The sequence below is a fragment of the Rhynchophorus ferrugineus genome, unplaced genomic scaffold (assembly GCF_030347505.1).
Source record: "Rhynchophorus ferrugineus isolate W39M unplaced genomic scaffold, kcgeb_rfMv2 rfM11, whole genome shotgun sequence".
NCBI lineage: Eukaryota > Metazoa > Arthropoda > Insecta > Coleoptera > Curculionidae > Rhynchophorus > Rhynchophorus ferrugineus.
The window spans coordinates 11,818,705-11,844,533 of NW_027472590.1; the positions used below are offsets into that span (position 1 = coordinate 11,818,705).

General features: G+C 31.4%; 1 protein-coding gene across 2 annotated transcripts in view; it reads right to left on the reverse strand.

The window, feature by feature from the left end:
• The window catches only part of Pgant2 (Polypeptide N-Acetylgalactosaminyltransferase 2), an 89,157-nt gene that overhangs the window by 32,148 nt on the left and 31,180 nt on the right, over positions 1-25,829 (reverse strand). The window contains exon 1 of one of the 2 annotated variants that reach the window (XM_076417565.1): positions 10,204-10,299. The exons of the other annotated variant lie outside the window; for it this stretch is intronic. Coding sequence (XP_076273680.1) covers positions 10,204-10,254 — 51 coding nt within the window. The 5' untranslated portion in view covers positions 10,255-10,299. Of the gene's footprint in view, positions 1-10,203; positions 10,300-25,829 lie in introns of those variants that run through there. 2 annotated transcript variants of the gene reach the window in all.

The following is a 25,829-nucleotide window of genomic DNA, read 5'->3' on the forward strand; positions in this document are numbered from 1 at the left end:
AGTCAAAGCAAGGTTCTTCGATTGATTACCAATGCCTATCGTTACGTAACCAACGAAGAATTGCACGTTGACCTGGAAATCAAATGGATTTGCGAAGTTATCGAAGATTTCGCCTTGAAACACGAAAGAAGTTTACTAAATCATACTAACGAGAAAGCAATACAACTGCTGGACAGCGCACAGGATGTCAGGAGATTGAAGCGAACCAAACCATACGAAATTATATAAAGTGTATACCTTTAGCGTAAAATATAGCTATAAGTTATTATAATTTTATAATTGAGGAATACATATTGATGTATTTTCTCGCCCTCGTCTTGCTTGTGAATTAATCCAAGTACAAATGAAAAGTAGTAATAAATTAATTTATAGTTAAGATTTTACTAGTTACACAAACATTTCTTCCTCGATACAAACTTTAACCGTGCCAAATTTCACGCCTCCAGGTGCCCTCATTTCCCTCAAAAAGGGATGTAATATGTTGGCTAAGCCGTTTAATATATAGATAAATTCAAAGCAGTGCCTCCATTTTTAATAAACATACGATCGTTTCTGAAATTAATTATTTCCGATACTTATTACAAAATGTAGGTGTTTATATTTCTTATTATCTATTTCATTCACATTCCAAACTTACTCAACCTTGTTTGCTTCAGCAATTTCAATATACGAATCAACTATTAAAACGTTATTGCGTTAATGCATGGAATCGGAATGGAAACTGATCTGTCTAAGTCACGCGACCTTCACATCGAACTGTTTTATGCCACCACATTTCTTCAGGTATATGGTTACGTCAACCCATACGAAGATGTTCTCCTTTTACTTTACCTCTGATTTATTATTTTGAAGCGTCTAATTAGATAATGAAAGTTGCCTGTTCTAAAATATGCTTATTATTGTACACGGATTGCCGTTTAACACTCTTGTTTAGATCGATATCGAATCATTACGTTTCAAAAAATTTCTCTTTATTTTCCGTTCAGTGCCAGTTAATATTTTCCACACATAAACATAATGGTTAACATTTTTGGAGAAACTGGTTATAAATATGACATTTTATGGAAAAATGGCGGGATGGTGAACTTGTTTGATTTAGAAAATAGTATTTTTTATTTGCGGTATAAAATAGTTTTTGATTTCTAGCTGACTTTCTATGTATATTACTAATTTATTTTACCATAACAAATTTTTTATGCTGTTTAATGTGTATGCCATATATTCAAAACACTTTTATTAAGTTAATTTATTCACATCACCAATTCATTTTTTCATTTATCTCGTGAAATTTGTATACTTGTAGGACTAACATTCTTTATATGTTTTTCATCTTGGTATCCATTCTTATCATCTGCTTCACTTCAGTCTAGCATATTGACAACAACTGAGTTGTTTCGTTTCTTTGTAGTCTTCCACTTCTCATCCTGTCCATCTTTGTTACACACCTGAATCTTCTACGGCATTTATTTTATGCTACTTTTATCTTACATTTATTTCTCTTTAAAACACCCACGTCTGGCAATCTGAACATTCATTCATTAACAATTTCAGGCTTCAACTACCGACTTGTCCCAGTTCTGTCCTGTATATTTCTTGAATTATACCCCTTTTATATATTGGTTCCTCTTTCCTTACTTATAATATAATACTTAAAATATATACTTATAATAAATCTCCATTAATAAATCAGTTTGTGTAGCCAAATGTTCATGGTTAGGGGCTTTATTGAATATTAATTGAGATCGGTTGTTCGTTAAACGAAAAGATTAGTTGTGAACCAACCAGCAGTGAAATCCAACGAGGCTGTAACAAAATATCAGCCTGAAACTTATAACATGATTGCTTAAATGGAAAATATGCCTTATTCACAAAACATTGTACCTTTGGATCAATACTTGTTCCAAATGTTACCGAATAGTTTTAACGAGTAGCAAATTCTTATGAAGATTGGCTCAAAGATGTTTTACTGCTATATGTCATTTAAGTGCTATTGGAAAAAACGACTTGCTAGTATCGAAAGTACATTTAATAATACGTTCTTCAAAGAAAGTTTAATAAGACAATAAATGCAAGAAGCACCGGAATATGTCAATCGGTAGCCTGACTTATCGGAATTTAATCCCGAATTTGACATAGTTATTGTTGATCATTGTTAACTCCTTCAGGCAGGGGATGTTAAATATCTTGGTATGCATTTAGATCGACGCCTAACCTAGATGAAGCACTTACTCTCTAAACGGAAACAACTTGGACTTAAATTATATCAAATGTATTGGCTCATCCGGCACCAATCCAAGTTATCATTAGATAACGAGGTATTACTGTAATAATCTATACTCAAGCCTATCCCACTACCGCTAGCAAATCTAATATATCCACCATTCAACGGTTCCAAAATAAAGTGTTGCGTGCCATGGTTGATGATCCGTACTATGTTTCCAATAAATTGATATTGCTTTGGAACCTATAACGAGTGTAATTCAACGTGTCTGTGTGAAGTGCTTCGAAAGAGTGTCAATGCATCCCAATGTACTCGCTAATCAGCTAAATATGCGAGTGAAGTGCGTAGACTAAAACGTTTAGCACCATCTGATCTGATTATTAGAGATATATAGATTTTAGAATGAGCTTTAGAATAAGATTAATTAATTAAGATAGTATTTTATACAGATTACTTAATGAAGTGCTTTCTACATGCCATATATATATATATATATATATATATATATATATATATATATATATATATATATATATATATACAATATAAACATAAGATATACCTATTGCCTCTTGGGCAGATTGTAGCACCACTAAGAGTAATTAAAAGATTACGTAGATCATTACACCGTAAAATTATGCTGCTACGATGTTCACTTGATATAAGGTTTGAAACTCCAAGTAGTCACTCAGACTGTCGACATCGTAAACCAGGCAACTGATGTTTTTTTTAACTGTGCAGATGAGACCAATTTTATCTTAAACGGCACGAAAATAATTAGAACTGTCTCTATTAGAGTGTAACGAATCCGAAATTCAAGCATCAAAATCCCCTTCATTTGACCAAACTAACCGTAATTAAATTTAGAGCTTTATATCTAAACGTAAGAATATATGTTTAGGTGATATTATTTTTAAATAGTGCATTTCCAAATTGTGTCCTTTATGATTAAAGATAAATGTTTTGATTAAATTAATAGTACCTAAATAATATTAAATAATAAATATAATATGAAATAAATAGAAATGAGGAAGTACAAGTAATATTAACAAAATAAAAACTATTATCAGATATTAGATCGCAAGCCATGCAACTACTTTTACTTCGACAAATAAATTGAAAGAAAAAAATTACGCTATCTGTAAACTAATTTAGAATAATTAAAACAGAATTAATATCAAATTTTGTTAGTTATATCTAGTGCATTGACTCAGAAAGAATAGCCTCTATAGAGATATCTTGAATTGTTGGGCGGAAATGTATTTATAATTGATTATTCAATTAAAGTAAGATACATTCCCATCTCACTGGGTTGCGTTAAAAGTACCGGAAGAAAAATAGCTATTTTTTTGTGTGAAGAGAACCAACCTACATTTGACTATTATGTGCACTTCACATCGCTTGAGATTACCATTGTTCTGTTCTTATTCTTTCGTAATTTCTCTTATCCAATATCGTAATTTCATCAAATTTTCGTCGGCGTATTATCGCTGGGAACGTCAGGTTTAATTATAATTATGTGAACGATAGAAAACACTTTCGGTTTCAATGTTGTCGTTCGTCCATTGACCATATGGTGTAATATATACATACATATAATATTTATGTTTAAAAAAAACTACTAAAATTGTTAAAACTTGACTCTTGATGTACATAATCGTGGAAATGACTACATATTTATCGAAACTAGGAGGTCAAACAACCTACACATTTAAATAAACAAGCAATTTTGCTATATAAACGTCTATTTCTGTAAACAATGGACTACTTTCACCAATAATGTTAGCATCACTCTAAATCATTTTAAAAGGATATCAACTAGTCTCGAAGATTGTGATCTTTTCCAAATGTTATAAAAACTCGTTGTTTCTGTATGTTTTTTAAAAATCATTGTTGATAACATTCATCGCTAAATTATACTTAATTCCATCTTTCTGACAAGCTTTGAACACTCTCAGGCAGAACTGGACTAAATACATATTTTGCTTTAATTAAAATACAATTACAAAATATTGTCCAGCATGGGAAATAAAAAATAATTTTGAATCATGTATTTAAAATGTAAAATACAAAATACAAATTGGTGAATGCAGTAGGGAGTTTGGTTATTTAAATAGATTGGAACTAATCTATTATAACCTATTGATCAGTAAGAGAACAATTTATTTTCATGAACACTAGATTTTTAAATGTTCTATCAGGCAATTTACTATCTCTCTACAGGTCTTATTGAGTACAAACTTGTGTTAAATTGTATGAAAACATTTTTTATATTTGGATTACGTTCAGGGATGTTAAATGATAAAAGCAAATCGTTTAGAAAGCTGATTAAGTCTAACCCCATTTTTGATATATGTGGTTGACCGCTGTCCTTATTCGCAAAGACAATAAAAATATTTTTCTTTAGTGGTACTGCTACTCCTGTTATTCCCAGTCTTTGTTTCATTGTTTGGTAATTTGTCTCTGATACATGAATTGCAAAATTTTGAATTATTTGGCTCTCATCTTTTGTGATGCTTTCTGACAACCAACATCTTTTTTAATTAGGGTGGTAGCATCATGATAATATATGAGTATCTCTATTTATATCAGAGGACAGTTTAAAACATTATTAAATCTTTTTTATAAGCTAATACTTTAGTATTCTAGTCCCAATTATCTAAATTTCTGACACAATAACAGTAAAATATCTCACATTGCAATGCCGTAGCCCATCTAATCTGGTTATTACAAATATTCAAGGGGACAGTAGTTTTGCCATAAAAACAATTGTAAAAAACAAATTTTAATTTGTGCTTCATTTACAATTTCTACTAATTAAACTAATTCAAATACATCTTAACTCTTCTGACAGTCAGCTGGACACAAGAAAAATGATACGTCTTTTAATGTTATCAAGTATCGACCAATTTATGAATAGGGAAGTGCCCAGTTAGCTAATGCGGCATCAATAAGAACAAAGAGGTAATATCTGCAGAGTACGAGTAACAATACTACAAAATATATTTATTGTTTATGTTTCTACAACGAGCTACTATCTCTGGTACCATTCCCTAATACACAATTCTGCTTCAATATCAAGGTATTAATTTTTTTGTGTCCATCCTGAATTTATGCCAACCTGCCCATCTGTTTATTAGTGTCAAAATAATATAAGAGTAACAATATTATAGTAGCAGTTTTAATAAAGCGTAAACTAAGAAAAGAATGACAACAAAGTAGAGCACCAACTGAAAAAACTGTGCTAAATAAAATGAAACTGAAAATTCGTATTGCGAAAAATATTTTTAAACAACTTATCAAATGAACAAGAGACCAATACATCAAGACTCGGCGATTCGTAACGAATATGGAAAAGGATAAAGGAGTGAGGTAATATTAACTGTTAATATTCTTTACTTGACATCATAATGAAAATAATCACTACTTGAATATCAATTTTATTAACTATAACGTATATTAAAAGGGGATTCTAGTCTAGAAGTTTGAATTTTTTTAATAGTTTCAAAGCTAAGTCCTTTAAGAATATATCCTCAATCCTCAAAAACAATAAACAACCAAAAATGTATATAAAAACGTCAATAACATAATATCAACTGAGGTTTAATTTATCTTCAGTCTTTCTTTATTTAAAATTAGTTATAAATTCGACAATTACCATTCATCGCATTATTCGTTGATTAAATACAATAATGCATGTTTTAACACATATATATGAAACCAATCACTAAATTATTTAAGGTAAGAACTAATAGGATATAAATATGGTAAAATATTAACATATATCACTATAAATTCTAAAACATCTATTTGCAACTTCGACAAAATGTTGAATATTTCTTTAATTCATAAAGAAAACTTTCCTGTAACATACATATACCATACATACGCTTATATGTTAAAATGTATTAACATAAATCTGAAATCAGATAATGTTTTTTAGTAAAATTGAATATCTAAAAAATAAATCTTCTTCCTCTAATAAATTTCATAGAATAATATATTTTTTTAATATTAAATTGTTTAAACAGTTGACTAAAAAATAAGATAATAAAACAAATATAATTATAACATAGTGATGAAGGAGTAATTTTGTTGTCGTATTTATATTCCTTACTTTTAGGTTATGATTAATTTCTATAATTTTTTCTATAAATAAGAAAAGAACAGTTACAATATTGTTAACAAAACAATAAACAACCAAAAATGTATATAAAAACGTCAATAACATAATACCAACTGAGGTTTAATTTATCTTCAGTCTTTTTTATTTAAAATTATTTATAAATTGGACAATTACCATTCATCACATTATTTGTTGATTAAATACAATAATGCCTCACCTTGAATCACTGCTTCTTTAAGATACTCTTTGTTTTAAACAACAACAATTGAAATATTATTTAAACTCATTTTGCTTTTTCATACCTAATGATTCTCTTAAAATCCGTTAATTAACAAAGAAATTATGTTCTTTTCTATACAATATAAATAATAGTAGTGAAAACAAAATCACCATTAATTATCATGACGTGCTTCAAGTTTCAACGTTTAATTCCTTCCATAAATTATCTCGATGGAATGCCTTCTTTTGTTTCACTATCATTGCACCATATCAAACTTTCACTAGCCTTTCAACAATTAAAAATGACTAGATCCTGGACTTTTTTTGAAGGTGGTCAATGTCTAATCCAATCAAATTCAGTCAGATTTACTTTTAGGAGGATGAGATCAGACAATATTTATACTTTTTTACTTAGTTTTACTGTCTTTTTAGCAAATATTATAGCCATAGCCATTAACAATTTTTTAAATTAAATTAGCAAATTAAACGATACTTAATGGGATATAAAACTACTAAGATTATATACAGATATATCCATGATATCATTGGGAATAATTGTTTGTGGGTAATAACAATTTAGTTGATCGACTCGAAAAAAGTAAAGAAACATTTGTTATAACATAATTTCATCACCTCGATAATTAATTAAAAATCAATCGTAAAACCGTTTTGAACCGTTTGATTAGTCTTTAAAATAATATTTATAAGTTCGTAAAAAATATAGAAAGGAAATAATTAATTATAATTTATTATTGTTTTTAAAAATTGACTCACATAAACTTTGGTGTAAAACCTAAGAGTGAAGTAAGATGGTATCTCTATATCGACGTAAATTCTTAGAAGGAAATGACAATATAGTGCCAGTTTGAAGAAAACAGAATAATGCTTTTTCCATTACATCTTTTAATTAGTAATGGAAACGTTTAATTGTCTATACCATCTAATAATTTGTTGAAAAAGCTTTAATGAAAAGCTTCAAAGATTTTAATAAAACTATATGTTGTTTTGTACTATGTCAATAATATTAGGACACAATTATTTTTTAAGTCAAAGAAAGTCTCTAAATGATTGCTTTTCTGGATAGAGTTACATTTTGTATATGGAGTTCCTTAATGAATGAGCTCATAATTAACAAGAGGTTAAAATTATCGACTTTGTAGCAATATATATATCATTAATTTAGACTCCATATTCGTCACGCCAAAACTAACGGCGCCAACTGTCAATCACATGTACTTGGGTGTGTAGTTTAGCTGGAGATGACGTAACATTTCAGCGCCAGTGGATTTACGCTTCAACTGAACTGAGCGTCGATACAGTAAATTTATTCAACGTTTAACAACTGCCATATGTTTTCCAATTTTCAGACAACGCGCTACAGCAAAAATATCAGAAACTGGAAATATCCGAAATAGTTTTACCTGCGGTATTTCGAATGAATATTTCCCAACATATTGGATTAACTAACTTTTGCAATAATTTCACATAGAACTAGAAATATCACAACAATGAATACAATCTTCTGTAAATAATATTGATAAAGGTACAAATGAAAACCTCATTTGCCAAATATTGTAAGTTATAGTGCGTTCTAAAGAGGAAACACAACAACAAGCAGTTTTGGATGGCTCATTTAGTACACTACAATCAATCTTGACGACAGTGTAGTATCCACATTCTGGCAAAATAGCGTCATAGTGCCAAAATATGGACAATTTGTAGCCACTTTCAATCTATATTTTCATAAATAATCAGAACTATTCTCACTTATAAATCAATAAAATTGTTTACAAAAATATTTAAATTTTAATACTTAAATAATGACTAGTAAATGGTCTCAATTTGTAGGTTGAAGAATTGACTTCATTATAAATCTATAAACCAAGATGTAATAAAATTAACTTAAAATGTTAGTTTGAGTAGTCGGACTTATCTAGTAATACTTATTCGATGAAGCCATACTATGCGCGTTTGAAGCGTAAAAGTTCATTTATTTTATATATCTAAGGTCATTCGTTTTCTCAGTTGAAAGATATTTGATCTGAAAAATCATGTACCACATAATGTTTGAAATAGATCATGGCTGAAGCTTGGAGAAGCTCCACAATCAATTGAACATTCGACGCCATAGGACGTAATACTAAGTGTTAGATGGTGTTGGAATTATATCCACTATATCCACCACTTCAAAAGAGTGTTGTAAAACTCACTAAGGCTGATATTTTAGTAGTTCTACAGTGATCATCATGATCATGATTTTACCAAAAAAGTGGCAATAAACGAGACCGATGAAGAGTAAAATGGATTGTGGCCAAACATGATAAAACTAAACAAAACTCAACATTTATTTGTTGTTTTAACAGTTCAACAGCCGCTTCACAAAGTTAGCAATCTGGAAGAGCTGCGATTGTGAAACGCCTTATAACAGAAGCCATCACTAAGCTGCGAAAGAATCCTGGACACTTGATGATTGGAAGTATGTGGTATAGTCCGATAATCTACATTGTTTCCTACAAACCCCCGGATTTATATTTGGAGAACTCCAACAGCTCCTTACAGGCAAGCATGATGATTTGGGTGCCTATAATGTGGAATTAAGCTGGCCCGTTTATTGACATCACTAGTCGGATTACTGTGAATGCATATTTCGACATCCTCAATGTCAAAGTTGTTACTATGACTAGAATATTACTGCCAAATACTGCCATATCCAAGATAATAATTCACCCATACACTCAGCCAAAAAATGTTCAGTCTTGGTTTCAGAATATCATGAAACATTTTTGGCTAGCACAATCGCCAAATCTCAACATAAAATTCCTATTATGGAGAGTCTTAGAGTAGAGAGTGAGAAATAGTTTCTATCTCCAAGATTGCATACAATTGAAGCAATTGGCGGATGTTTTGGTACAAGAATAGGAAAACATCCCATTTGAAACTGTTCAGACACTTTATAATATATATTCCCTGAAAAACTGCAGCCATTTTAAAGGCAAATGATGGCTCAACATCTTATTAATTAATAAATATTATGTATATATCAAATGATGTTATTATTTTGTCAATCCCCATGTCCATAAATAAATAAATTCGCTAGAAGAAACTAGAAAAAAACATAATTTTTTTTTCCTAACCTATATATCGATAATCCTACATGCCTAATTAATTAGCTACTTTTTGTTTTTGAGTTAAAAATTAAAATTTTTGTGTGGATTTAAAGTTGTATGTAGTTACAATTTAATAGTACCAGAGTTTTTGACGCGTATATATTCTCCAGACAGAAACCAATGTGGAAACACAAAACATAAAACAGATGTGAGGAATAATTACTTTGGCTGGTGTATTCAAGATCATTAATATCACAAACTGATTTATATCACTAATATAATAAAAAATACATCAATATTATTTAAAAAGCCACTTATGTAATGAGTAAATAATAATAGTAATTTACACTAATTATTAACTTTTATTTCAAAACAAAATTAACTTTATTGAACTCGTAATACTATTTTAACTTGTAACGTTATAACATAACAATATATAACATATCAAGTGATATGTCATAATGGCATGTTATTTTAACCAATAACTTACAAGTTATAAAATAATGGAAACTACATATATTTTTTCATACCTGAGATAACGTCAACTGAGTGGACGACCTATCCAAATCGGCCAAAAACATCCATATTTTGAGATGGACATTGCATTTTGTTCATCAGCTATCTTAAGAATAGTAAAATTATTAATAGCGGATATTATGCGGTGTTATTGCATCAAATAAGTGTAAAATCAAGAAAAAACCTTCTCACATACAAAAGAAAAAGTGTTGTTCCCTCAAAATATTGTTGTTGAAAAAATTGATGAAAATTATTGTTAATTTGAATGCACTAAACCTCGAATTATTTCCTTACCATCGCATTTTGTCTATTATGTATTTAGTTCCGGTAACTACTGGCTTTTTGCAGAACTCAGAGCGAGATGTTCCAGGAAAGAACATCTGATCCAAATGAAGAAGTAATTATTAAAACAGAGGTCTATTTTAATAGCAAATACTATATAAACCATTTTAAAAAAGGCTTCGAAAACTTAGAGTTTCCTTATTATGAATGTAGCAATCAAGAATCAGATATCGATTAAGTGATGTGTAATCTTTTATTTACATAAAAAAGGATTGAATCATCTACAGCTAAAATAAATGCTTTATTTATACTTTAATCCATACTAGAACATAAAATTTATCATTATTGCAATTGAAGACTATTTCAATTATATCTATGCATCGGTTTCATAATATTTCACCGCTAATGGCGCAATAATACACTATTACCATTTATAGAAGTTATAGGCGCTCTTTATGCGTTCCGTAACGGTTACATCCAATCAGATATGATCGCGTTTGTGTAACAAAAGTGAGAGGCATCAAGTCATCCAATAAATTGTTCCCCAGCCAATACTGACAACGAATATAATTATAGGAATATTAAATTTCATAGGCGCCCATGGAAAGTTAGATAACAGGTCAATTGAAAAGTCCCCGGCCTACCATAGTAAAACACATTGTTTCGGCAAAATTAGTTTTTTTTATTCAACAGAATTCCCTTCAAGGTTGATAAACTGATTATAGTGACCCTCGAACTTTTCTATACCATTTTTGTAGTATGATTTGTTCTTTACTTCAAAATAGGCCTCAGTTTCACCGATGAACTCTTCATTCGACGAAAATTTCTTCACTGCGAGTATTCTTTTGTGATCTGAAAACAGGAAATAGTCGCTGGGGTCAAATTAGGAGAATACGGTGGACGAGGAAGCAATTCGAAGCCAAATTCATGAATTTGGTGTATTGTCTTGGTCGCTATTGATGATCCTTCCGAAATACAGACGCCATAAACTTTCCAGCAGACTGTTGAGTTTTCCCACGCTTTGGAGCGTGTTCATCATGTGCAGTCCACTCGGATGACTGTTGATTGGAGTTCGGAGTGAAATGATGGAGCCATGTTTCATCCATTATCACAAAGCGACGCAAAAACTCAGGTTTATTATGCTTTATTATCTTCAAACACTGCTCCGAATCATCAACTCGTCGTTTTTTTTAGGTCAAAAGTAAGCTCACGCGACACCCACTTTGCATGGAGCTTATTCATACCCACATTTACGTGACTGATTATGATGTACACGTTCAGTTGATATCTTTAGTTAGAGTGTCTGCTATTTCATTCAATTTCAATTTACGGACATTCAAAATCATTTTGTGGATTTTTTAATGTTTTCGTCGGTAATAACCTCTTTTGGCCGTTACTCTTCGTCGGTGCTCATTTCAACACATCTAAAATTAGCACACCAATCCTTGATGGTTGATTTTCCTGGGGCAGTGTCTGGAAACTCGGCATCAAGCCAAGTTTTTGCTTAAACATTTCCCTTCAAAAAGCAATATTTTATCAACACGCGAAATTCCTATTTTATCCATTTTTTTCACAATAACAAAAGTTGCTTCACTCAAAATGCTATAATTCACAAACTAATGATCCAACAACTGTCAAATTTATACACGCATTTTTTGAGTGTTAGGGCTAACTATTAGACATATGGATTTAATTCTAGTCGTGCCATCTATGTATCAGGCCGGAGACATTTCAATTGACCTGTTAATTTTCTTGTGATTTATGGTAATATCTGATGATTTATGATATGAGGTAGCGCGGGTCTTTTATAGTAATTAATATAGTATAGGAAGCTCTATTTAACACAGCTCTATACATCAAGTATACTTTTGTTAAACATAATATTACAAACTATAATTCATCAACAGGAAAATTTTCGTTATTATTTTTTAGATTCCCAGAAATGTTTACTTTTTCGATTTAATTTAAAAGATAACAATTTTGTATTTATGTATTTACCTAGAAATGTCTTGAAAGAAATGACAAATTTGAGGAAATTTAAATTTAAACTAAACGTAAACAACGCAAACTTTGGAGAAACCGCCTTTTTTCCACGTTTCAATTGTTTTAACCATTTTTCTACGTTTTTATTTGTAAACTATAATAAAAATTATTTCGTTATAATACATATCCGTTCTAAGAAGTGTTGTTTCATTAGGCCTACAGAGAAGCAGAGAAATGAGACATCGTTTTCCTTTCAAGAAGATTTCTCTAGTTAAAATAGGTTTCTGATGTTAAAAATTTCAAATTATCTGGATTACGCATGAGCGGTGTGTGACATATGGAACATACACAGCAAAAAATTTATTATATATCAGAAAGTTTTGTTTTTGGAAAGTTAACCTATTTTTCACTTTTCTCCCAACAAATGGGAGATGGTTGTAAAAATGCTGACCGGAAAATAAAATTCAGAAAATGTTCAAGTTGAACAATGTCAAAATTATGAGGGTAAATTGCGACTACACTACAAGAATATTTCGATCGCACAAGTAAATCGACATTTGTATAGGTAATAACTTTTAAAAAGATACCTATTGAAATTATTTTCTTATGCATTTAATTTATTCAAAGAAATATATTTTGGCTAATATATTCCTCAACAATTATATAAAAAAAAAAGAAAATTAAATGCTGTTTTTGTTTACTGTTAGGGCTAACTCTGTAGACTACCAAGATAAGATTAAGTTTATAGAGGCAATACAGTGTCTCATATCCCAATTTTTTTTAGGATGAAAAAGGAATTTTATTTGAAAACGTTGCTAAGATCAGCGAAATAAGATTTTTGGCTTTTTTCACATCTTCAAACATGCTTTAGTGTTAAGTGAATTTCATGTCCCAATAGCATAACTTTTTTAATCAGTTCATTTATTTAAACAAATATATTTTGGCCTAGTATCCTAATCAATATGTTGTGGCTTAAGTCTCCTTATCCAAGATAGCTTGGATTTTTTTGATCTATTAGAACTCATGTAGTCAAGAATATGTATTTCTGAACAATTATGTAAAAAAATTAAAATATGAGATGAGAATAAGATTATAAAGTCAAGACAGCAATTAGCAACTCCGTCAAGATTATTTTGTTATACTGTGTGTAGGCCTTTATGCTGTCTGTTTTATTTTATTCGTAGAATCTACCATGTCAATAATGTTACAATAATTTTAACAGTTATCGTTTTAAAAATGTATATGTAAAGGATTTTATTAAGATTATAAATTAAAATTAAAATATATCAAAATATAAAATTATAATTAAATTTAAAATTAAAGTAGCTATTTTTTTATTACTCTTCGTCCACAATCTGCCCTATTGGCAATAAGTATTTCTTCTGTTTATATTATATATACATGGCATGTAGAAAATCACTTCATTAAGCAATCTCCTGTATAAAATATTATCTTAATTAATTAGTCTTATTCTAATGCTTATTCTAAACTCTACATATGTCCAGTAATCAGATCAGGTGGTGTTAAACGTTTTAGTCTACGCACTTCACTATCAAGTCGCATATTTAGCTGATTAGCGAGTACATTGTGATGCACTGACACTCTTTCGAAGTACTTCACACAAACACGTTGGATTACACTCGTTATAGGTTCTAGAGGAATATCGCGTTGTATCACTTTATTTGAAATATAGTACGGAGCATCAACAATGGCACGCAACACCTTATTTTGGAACCGTTGAATGATAGATATATTAGATTTGCTAGCGGTACCCCATAGTTGAATTCCATATGTCCAAATGGGCTTGAGTATAGACTCATACAGCAATACCTTGTTATCTAATGTTAACTTGGATTTGCGCCCAATGAGCCAATACATTTGATTTAATTTTAGTCCTAGTTGTTTCCGTTTAGAGAGTATGTGCTTCTTCCAGGCTAGGAGTCGATCTAGATGCATACTAAGATATTTAACATGCTCTGCTTGGGGGAGTTGACGATGGTTGAAATTTACTGGTGGACATGTTCTTCTACGCAGGGTAAACGTTATATGCGTGGATTTTGATTCATTGGCTTTAATGCGCCATGTCTTCAGCCATAATTGTATTTGCTCCAGGTGGGTTTGTAGGTTTATTGATGCTGTGACTGGATCTTCATGGGATGCTAAGATTGCTGTATCGTCTGCATATGTTGCCACAGTAGTTATTTTTGTGGTGGGCAGATCAGCCGTATACAGAAGATACAGTACTGGACCCAGTACACTACCTTGCGGAACTCCTGAATATATGGGAAAGTAGCTATTGAAATTGTAAATATGTTTCAGAAAATAATAAATAATCTTTTAAATATTATTGGTCAATAAGATGTAACGTCAGGAGTTAGTCACATATGTAAATTCTGTTTATTAACCAATCAAAAGCCTTCACAACAGAAAAGTTCGTTGCAGTAGCCCATACAATGTAAACCAAGCAATCAAATTACTAGAATGGCGATCACAGCACCATCTGGATACTGGACGTTACTGTACACATATTGAGTTCTCTCTATTACTCTACCAGTATAGTTGAAAGAAAACCAGTCAAATTCACAAGATTGTTATATAGACAGACATCATTCATCGTTGCTACATGGTTAATACAGAGGCCACCAGAAAGTGTGTTAAGTAGCTATCAGAAAATAAAAGCAGCAGCTAACTATATAATAATATAAGATAATATTGGTTGAACTAATTACTGGCTTCCGGATGGGGTCGCTTTTATTGACTATTGAAACGAAAAGTGTTAAAAAGAAAGTGTTAGCGTCAATTTTTTTTAGGATGAAGAAGGAATTTTATTTGAAAACGTTGCTAAGATCATTGATCGGCGAAATAAGATTTTTGGCTGTTTTCACACCTTCAAACATGCTTTAGTGTAAAATGAATTTCATCAGATGGACAGAAGGTATCCTGGAAAAACTCTAAAATGGTGGGATTTAAACTACAGGAATGCTTTCGGAAATTTTCGTTGAATGTCTATTAATTTATTCAACAACCTAGTATAACAGATCAGTTGAAATGTCCCCGGCCTGACATAGATAGCGCTACTAGAATTAAATCCATATGTTTTTTAGTTAGCCCTAACCCTCAGAAGATTACACGCATCTATCATCATCGCAAAATTTGACAGCTGTCAGATCGTTAGTTTGTGAATTTAAGCATTTTGAGTATGAAAGGAATTTGGCGTGTTGATTAAAAATTGCTTTTTGAAGGGAAAAATACCGTTGAAGCATAAACTTGGCTTGATGCCGAGTTTCCAGTCACTGCCCCTGAAAAACCAACCATCAAGGATTGGTATGATAAATTTAGACGTGGTGAAATGCGCATCGAAGACGGTGAACGCAGTGGTCGCCCAAAAGAGGTTGTTACCGATGAAAATATTTTTAAAAAATTCACAAAATGATTTTGAATGACCGTAAGTTGACACTGAATAAAACAGCAGACACTCTAAAGATATCAACTGAACGTGTACATCATATCATTAACGAATATTTGTGTATGAGAAAGCTCTGTACAAAGTGGGTGCTGCGCGAGCTCACTTTAGACCAAAAACAACGACGAGTTGATGATTCGGAGCAGTGTTTGAAGATGATCAAGCGTAATAAACCCGAGTTTTGCGTCGATATGTGACAATGGATGAAACATGGCTCCATAATTTCACTCCGAAGTCCAATCGACAGCCATCCGAGTGGACTGCACACGATGAACCCGCTCCAAAGCGTAGGAAAATAGTCGACTGGCAATGTTATGCCGTCTGTATTTTGGGATGCGCATGGAATAATTTTCATTGACTACCTTGAAAAAGGAAGGACCATCAACAGCGACTATTACATAGCGTTATTGGGCCGTTTGAAGGACGAAATCGCCGAGAAAGGGCCGCATTTGAAGAAAAAGAAAGTACTGCTTCGCCAAGACAATACACCGTGTCAAATTGGTCGAATTGAGCTATGAACTGCTGTCCTGTCCACCTTATTCTCCAGAACAGACCTCCAGCGACTATATCCAGTTCTCAGATCTCACAAGAATGCTCGCTGTGAAGAAATTTTCGTCGAATGAATAGGTGATCGCCGAAACTGACGCCTATTTTGAAGCAAAGGACAAATCGCACCACAAAAAAGATATCGAAAAGTTGGAGGATCGCTATAATCAGTGTATCACTTTTGAAGGGAATTATGTTGAATAAAAAAATAATTTTACCAGAAAAATGTGTTTTACTATGGTAGGTCGAGAACTTTTCAATTGAGCTCTTGTGTTGTCGAAAGAAATATTAAATGGATTAATTCGAAAATTTGCTAATAATAAAATGGAGGTCAATATCAAAAACAGTTTAGTCAATTATATAAATGGTACTTTCAATTTGTAGGGGCATTTTCAAGAACATGATCGTTTATAGCGATTAGAATAAATAACATGTTAGGTCTAGCGGAAAAGAAAATACGGCTCGAACTGACTGGCCTACAATTAGTAAAATTATAACTGTACCATTTACATTACAGTGGTTTCGTTGACATTCTCATATTAATATTGTGTTTCTTAATTATATTTAGTGTCCCTCTTTGCTAAAGTTCTTGGACTAGTTGGATATTAAGCATATTAAAGGAGGGAAACGATAGAAGAATATATAGAGAAGGCTCACACCAAATTATATCGGTTCAGTAGAACTTGAGATTTATTTAAAACATTAAAACAGCCATATTACCAAAAATAATTTAAACTTTAAAAAATCCTGTTAAGGGTATATCGATGGAAGGTTAACCTTTGACAATATTTTTTTTATAACATCTTTATTAGATACGCTTAGTACAATCTTAATTATTATTATTATTACAATTAATTTATTACTACTTTTCCTATGTGCTTGGATTAATTAGCATGCAAGACGAGTGCGAGAAAATACATCAGTATGTATTCCTCAATTATAAAATTACAATTATTTATTAATTATTAACTTATAGCTATAGTTTACACTAATAATACACACTAAATGTTCACACAAGTTCGTATGGTTTTGTTCGTTTCAATCTCCTGACATCCTGTGCGCTGTCCAGCAGTTGTATTGCTTCCACGTTAGAATGATTTAGTAATCTTCTTTCGTGTTTCAAGGCGAAATCCTGCACAACTTCGCAAATGCATTTGATTTCCAGGTTATCGTGCAGTTCTTCATTGGTTACATAGCGATAGGCATTGGCAATCAATCGAAGAATCTTGTTTTGACAGCGCTGTATGACTAACTGATTTGAATTTTTAGTGCAACCCCATATTTGCACCCTATAGGTCCAAATTGGCTTTATAATTGTATTATAGATCAACCTCTTTGATTTTAGATCAAGTTAAGAGTATCTTCCGACTAACCAGTATAGTTGTTTTATTTTGGTTCTAATGTGTTTTGCTTTTTGTCTAACGTGATGCTTCCAATTTAATCTACCGTCAAGATGGATTCCAAGGTATTTTGCTGATTGTGCTTGAGGAATCGGGCATCCATTGAGTGATATAATTAAGTTTTTATTATTTCGCCTTAATGAAAAATTAACGTGGACAGATTTGGAGCTATTAAGTTGAATTTTCCAATCTTTTGTCCATTTGTAGATTTTGTTGACTGCCACTTGCACTTTTTCTATTGCCCTAGGCAGAGATATATCTTTTGCCATAATAACTGTGTCGTCAGCAAAGGTTCCAAGAAGTGTTCCTTTTGTTGTTGGAATGTCAGCAGTGTAGAGCAGATACAGGAGAGGTCCTAAGACGCTACCTTGTGGAACTCCAGCCGAGATATTTTTAACGCCGAGAACGCCATTTCGTGCGATACTCTAAATTTTCTTCCGAATAAATATGACTCCAGCAATTAACAATAGTTACGCGGTAACAATTTTCTCATCTTACAGATTAATCCCAAATGCCAAATCCGATCAAAAGCTTGTGAGACACCCAGGAATATTGCAGGGCAGTATTTCTTTTCTTCAAACGCTCTTTCAATAGCCGCAGTTACTCTGTGCACTTGATCGATAGTTGAATGGTGATTTCGAAAACCAAACTGGAAATCTGGTATTGTTACCAAATGTTTAACACGTTTATATATCAGCTTCTCAAATAGCTTTGATATTGTAGGTAGTAGCGAAATAGGCCTGTAAGATTCGACTTGTTCTGCAGGTTTGTCAGGTGCTTTGACAATATGATGAAATATATCGATTTTTTCATATTTTTAGACTAGAACACAACCTTAATATAGATATCATCCCAGAAGACGTCCTATCTTACCCACCCTATTTATTCAAAGTTAGTCAATCACTAACCTACATACAAGCCAGAGCGGGATTCAAACCTAAACATAACAGATCCTATCGCCATGCTAACTGCGGTTACTCAACATGGCTAATAAATATTTTTATAAATTATTTTGCTGTTGGGTTCTTTCAGTATTTCATATAACTTTGAAGAATGCTCATTTTTGACGTTTGCCTAAATTATTTCAAGCTTCTTAATATTTCATTAGGATGTGTTATATTTCTTGTAATCCAGTAACATTATTTTTTATGTTACTGTACAGTATATATGCGCCAGACATTGTAAAATATGTTTTTATTTTAATTATAACTGAAATTATGTTTAATATATAACTAATAACTTTATAATATTATTTAGATAATAACACCGTATATATTCACACATATAATACATTTTAATATAGAAAAATTCACAGTGTTCTTCAAAAGCACTTTTAATATGGCAATTTTTCAACCCCTTATACCTCGATTATTCAGTGCCATTACCAAATTATATTGAATCATTGACCCTCAGGTCAGATCAACTAAAAAGCAGTCAGATCAATTAGGTCTCGTCAAAGAATGAAATTTATTTCAATTAAAATGGTTATTTTAAAATAATCATTTGTCAGATACCAAATCAACTTTGAAATGCTTACTTGTTTTTTTTTGCTCAAAGCAGTCAAATTTGATTAAAATGATGGCTCATCAATAGAATAACTACGAGGCGTTAATATTCAAGACATTATCATTAACAATGAAGTAGGCACTTCAGAAAATTACTGAAAATACATTGGAGTTTTTATATACCAAGATCCAAAACTTGTGAGATTATAAAAATTACAATTACATCTAAAATATCAAGTTAGCGGATAAAGTAGGAATAGAAAGATTCCGGAATGCTCTTGATAGGATAGACCAACCATAATGAAGAATTGTATCACACTCTTACAAATCATTATCTCGTTTGTTGACTATTTCACACAATATAATTTTAGTTTAAATGTTACTACTATTATAGAATTAGACTTTTTTGCATAAGTGCATTTGTTAATAGAAAAATATGTTTTTTATTTCAATAAATACACAGAAACAGAGCTGAATTTTAAAAATTTTTGACCTAATAAAATTAGTATGTCAAACGTCGTAAAGAAAATATTTTTGTTCATATTGGAACTTTTGTTCATAATGAAACTTTATAGTAGAGCCAAATCCACTCTATATATTGAAGACCATAACGTTTGCTTGACCCAATAAAATAAAAATAAATATCATAATTACATTGACAATTTTATCAAATTATTCCTGGTTATTCCTCGTTAAGAAACTTCATAATCAACCATCATTATGTAACAGTATGAAGGAATAAGTAACTTATTTGTCAGTATTCCATAATCATAACATCCAGCTTGTGACACTAATTTGTCTACTTTTAAATTTTAGGTCAATATTATTATACTTCAGTTTTTATCAGTAAAAATTAGTATTAGACGTATGTTCCAATTTATCATCAATAGTTTTGTTCAGTATCACATATTTCTAAATTAAAAGAGAAAATATTCTTTTAATTTTGAGGACTTTTTATTTTACTTTTTTAATTGGTCTTAATTTATTTATGTTTTAGTAAGTCTAGAGATGTCTTTAATATAACATCTTATCTAATCCAACATGTAACATTAATCTAACATCTAATATTACATATCCCTGGGACAATCTTGATCGCTAAATAATTTGTTATTATTATTTGGTTATTCGAATCGTTTATCATGAAAGACAATAATAAATAAATCAGTTTGTATCTTTCAAATTAAAATTAAATTAGACTAACCTAAGGTAAAATTAAAACAACACATTTTTTTTGTTTGAATCAATCTTTTTTTTATTTTTGCGTGTATTCTTTCTATATTGGTATAATTTAGTGACCTTTCATGTTTTAGGTCGAAATTTTCGATTACTTCCTTGATTTGGATTACTAGTCGGTTTGATGACTTAGTATAACCCCATATATGAATCCCATAAGGCTTTACTATTGACTGATAAATCAATATATTTGTAAGTTTGAGATTGTAAATTGTTGCTAATTTTTTACTCTAAACTGCTCAGTTTTTTTTGATGTTTCCAATTCTTCCTACCATCGAGATGGATTTCAACATACTTCGGTGATTCTGCTTGAGGAATTGTACATCCCATATAAATAGAGTTCAGTCCTTTGGCCGCAATGTAAAATTGATACGTATAGATTTCGAGCTATTAAGCTACATTTTCTAGCCTGTAATCAATTTGTGAGTTTTATTGACTGCCACTTGTTCTACTATTGTTCTAGACAGATATATATTTTTAGTCATAATGACTGTGTCCTCGATAAATATTCGAACTACCGTTTCTTTTATTGTTTGAATATATACAGTTATAGAGTAGATATAGGAATTGCCCCAAAGCACAACTCTGCGTAACTTCATCCGAAATAGTCTATAATATTGAAAATTCCCTTCATAGAACACCGTAAATTATCTTTCAAAAAGGTACTACTTCAGTTGGTGACAATAGTTCCAGAACAATAGTTTGCTTATCTCGTGGATCAGTTTCAAATGTCAAATATTATCAAACCCCTGCAAGACGTCCAGGAATTTTTTCTTTCAAGCGCCGTTTCAATGACTTCTTTTACCCTATGCGGTTGGCTGCTTATTGAATGAAGCTGATTGTATTAATGGGATACGTGAGAAGTGCATACTTCAGGTTCAAGATAATAAGATAAGAGCATAATATAGTATAAATAACAAAAAGCATATTTTAAAGACAAGACTTTAGTTTGAATAGAGTGATAGAAGGGTTTGATGTGCTTTTGCATTGGTTCTTTATTTTTAATTATTTAAAATTGTTTCACAACCCTGGAGGAACCGACCCGTCACTCTGCAAAAATAGCAAACTTTAAAGTCATTGCATTTCTTTCAAAATGAGTCTAATGCATAGTTGAATATCCAAGTGTATTGAAATAATTATTATTCGAAGGGTTTACTCGCAATAACAATTCTTTTAGAAAGTCGAAGTGATACAACAGGAAGTATTTTTCTAGGGTCAGAGCGTGAGTACAATCTGATTCAAGTAGTTTTTACAGACTTCAGGTTCTTGTAATTGACAAAGTGCGATATGAAGGATATTATTCAGAGTAATTATTTAATTTTGACATATTTGATTATTATTTGATATTTATGTGATTATTGCGATTTGAAGATTTAAATGTGTATAAAGCTCCCACAATAATTAACATGTTGAATCACTTCAAAGAGCGTAAAATTAAAACTTGAACTTGAAATGAAGTAGAATTTTAGCATTCTCCAGTTTTAATTGTTTTACGAAAATGCAGCTGAATATTTTGGACATTTGTTGGGTATTCCTATATCATTTACATTCTGAAAGTATCGTCGGATTCTTTTTGGTCTCTCCTTAATGCATTTTCCCGTTAAATAAACAACATGTATGAAACTGTAATCGACCAATACACATAAACTAACGTGATAATCATAAATAAGCTCTTTATCCAACTATAAAACATATTTTTATCGTACAATCTGGCAGAAAACAATAAACCGACACTAATGTTCTGCTTTAAAAAACTTGATCTAATTTTGATAACCCAATTCTGCTTTATTCTAAATATAACATATACGTCAACAAAATATTATGTGGTTTATATGTTTGTTGTTTTCATGCTTATCACCTATTGGAATATCCGAATAACCAAATTTTGCAAGCGTTCAATTTTATTTTTCTCCATAACTTCTGTCCTCTTCTTCTAACGTCTGTTAAGTAAAAATAAGTGATGTCAGAGATTTTTTTAAATGACAGCAATTAAAATTAATTTATCAGATAAATGTTATACCACAGTAATTAAATAACCGAAGAAAACTTTAAAGGGTGTTGTTTATTAGGCTGTTTCGAATACTGTAAGATAACAGGTCAATTGAAAAGTACCCGGCCTGGCACAAAAATGGCGCTACCAGAATTAAATCCATAGGTTTTTTAGTTAGCCCTAGACCTCAAAAGACGCCTGTATAAGTTTGACAGCTATCGGATCACTGGTTTATGAATTATAGCATTTCGAGTGAAGCAACTTTTGTTAATGTGAAAAAAATGGATAAAAGGAAATTTCGCGTGTTGATAAAATATTGCTTTTTGAAGGTAAAAAATACAGTTGAAGCTAAAAATTGACTTGATGCCGAGCTTCCGGACACTGCCCCAGGAAAATCAACTATCATTGGTATGCTGAGTTTAGACGTAGTGAAATGAGCACCGAAGACGGTGAATGCAGTGGACGCAGGAGAAAATGATTTTGAATGACCATGAATTGAAATTGAATGAAATAGCAGACACTCTAGAGATATCAACTGAACGTGTATATCATATCATCCACGAATATTTGGGTATGAGAAAGCTCTGTGCAAAGTGGGTGCCGCGTGAGCTCACTTTTGACCAAAAATAACGACGAGTTGATGATTGGGGGCAGAGTTTGAAGATGATCAGGCGTAATAAACCTGAATTTTTGTGTCGATATGACAATGAATGAAACATGGCTTCATCATGTCACTCCGCAGTCCAATCGACAGTCATTCGAGTTGACTGCACACGATAAACCCACTCCAAAGCGTGGGAAAACGCAACACTCGGTTGGCAAGGTTATGGCGTCTGTATTTTGGGATGCGCATAGAATAATTTTCATTGACTACATTGAAAAAGTAAGGATCATCAACAGCGACTATTACATAGCGTTATCGGGCCGTTATTGAAGGATGAAATCGCCGAAAATTGGCCGCACTTGAAGAAAAAGAAAGTGCTGCTTCGTCAAGACAATGCACCGTATCACAAGTCAATGAAAACAATAGAAAAAATCCATGAATTGGGCTCCGAATGACTTTTTTACTATTTCAGCGATTATTTTCTGTTCTCAGATCTCAAGAGAATGCTCGCTGGAAGAAATTTTCGTCGAATGAAAAGATGATCGCCGAAACTGAGGCCTACTTTGAAGCAAAGGACAAATCGTACTACAAAAATGGTATCGAAAAGTTGGACGGTCGCTATAATCAGTGTATCACCCTTGGAGGAAACTAATTTTTCCAAAAAATGTGTTTTACTATGGTAGGCCGGCGACTTTTCAATTGACCTGTTACTTTGGTCTTTATTATTACGGTTTACATTATACGCACTATTTTTTATCGCAGCAGTATGTTATATTGTACAATTTTAAAAGAGCAAACGGAAAGAGAATCATGATAAATATTGCGGTTTATATGGTGGATTCATTATCATCTCTAAATCTTTAAATATCCATGTGACATTGACCACTGAAACTTTAAATAATATTGTGGCAGAGCAGTAAATAATATTTATTATGAAGTTATATATCCAACAAAAGAGTATTTGCGGAGAATATTTCTGTTTTTCACCGTTAATTAGAAAAAAAGCAGCAGCTAAATCACATACCCTTTCTTATTGACTTGCGGTGGCTATGCTCTATCAGAAACACTATTCAGATTACTATAGACACTACGGATAAGTTAATTAAATGTTGGAGCTTAATTCAGAAGTCATCATACGAGATCGCTGTTAAATCACAGAAGCAACAAGACAAATTTTCATTGCAACATGACAACGCTCAGTTCTTTATATATACAGTTCGTACCGCCATGGCTTGAAAATTAAGAAAAATTAATAAATAATTGTATTGACAATTGATTGAGGAGTGAGGAGTAAGTTAAGGAGTCTGTCAAATGCTATCCTTAAGGCAAATTATACACGATATTTCGAGATTATTATACATGATAATCAGAGACGCAGATTACAATGATATGAACATATCTGTCGATTGAAAGGTGAACAAATTCCTCATAGGTTTTTGTAGCGAAATTGACCACTAGATGGAAGAATCAATGAATCAATGAGATCTGACAAAGATATTGCCCGAAGACAAAACAATTTCAGTTTATCACCAACTGTGGTGAGATTCAGTGAAGAATATTTGAAGTCTAAGATATTCTTTTATTTGTTTTGCTGTTTACTTATATTTATTTATACACAGTACGTATTGATATGTTGAAACAGGAAACTATTTCTGTATCAGATTATTACTAATGATAATAAGTGGATCTAGTACAACAATCTTAAGCTTATAAACTCATGCCTTTAGTCTGGCGAATCTTCAACATCAATTTCAGAAAATATTCACGTGTACTGAGACTCACAATTTTCTCTATATATTACGTGTCATTACTACTTCATAGCCCGTGACATATAGCCGGAGAGGAATTTGAATAATATTTTTTCAACTTCATCTTAAATAAATTATTTTGTAGCCACAAGACGGTAGGAACTATTTCCAACTTTAACATTCATTTGTAATATTCATTCATATTTAAATAAACTTTAATTTATTCTGTATATAAAAACGGAACTATTGTATAGCTATATCTAGTTTCAATTGATATTTTTCTTTATATAGTCAATTCAAAATAGCAGTGACACGGGTGTCAATATATGTCTGTCTAAAGTTGTAAATTCTTTTAAAAAGAGATAGAATGATGTTAGAGAAGTTCGAACATGTAACGACATGGGCCTGCAAAAGTTGTCCATTTGCCAAACTTCTGAAAAATCTTCAAAATATTATAATTACGACTATATTATATTTACGAGTTTATAATATTATAACATTATAAACCGGCAAACGTTGTTTTAGCGCTTTGTATTAATAAATTTGAAATCGCCGCGGTTTTTATTGAACATATTTTTTGCGACCTGCAGCTGCACTATATATTAGTACGGGCACGGGCACTAAAATATCTCAAAAAATATAAAACAATGTAACCTCAAATTCCAAAAAGAAACCGTGTTTATGCGAAACAAGTGACGAATCAAGTGTATAGAAGAGTAAGTAGTTTTTTTAATCGAAACATAATTGAATACAATTATTTCAGAGAAAATTGTTAGTCTGGAAAGTATCCACAAAGATCCACAAGATATACAGCTATTTGAAAGATGTAGGACATCCATTCATACATTGTTGGATGATCTAGGATTTAAGTGGTGTAAAGATAACC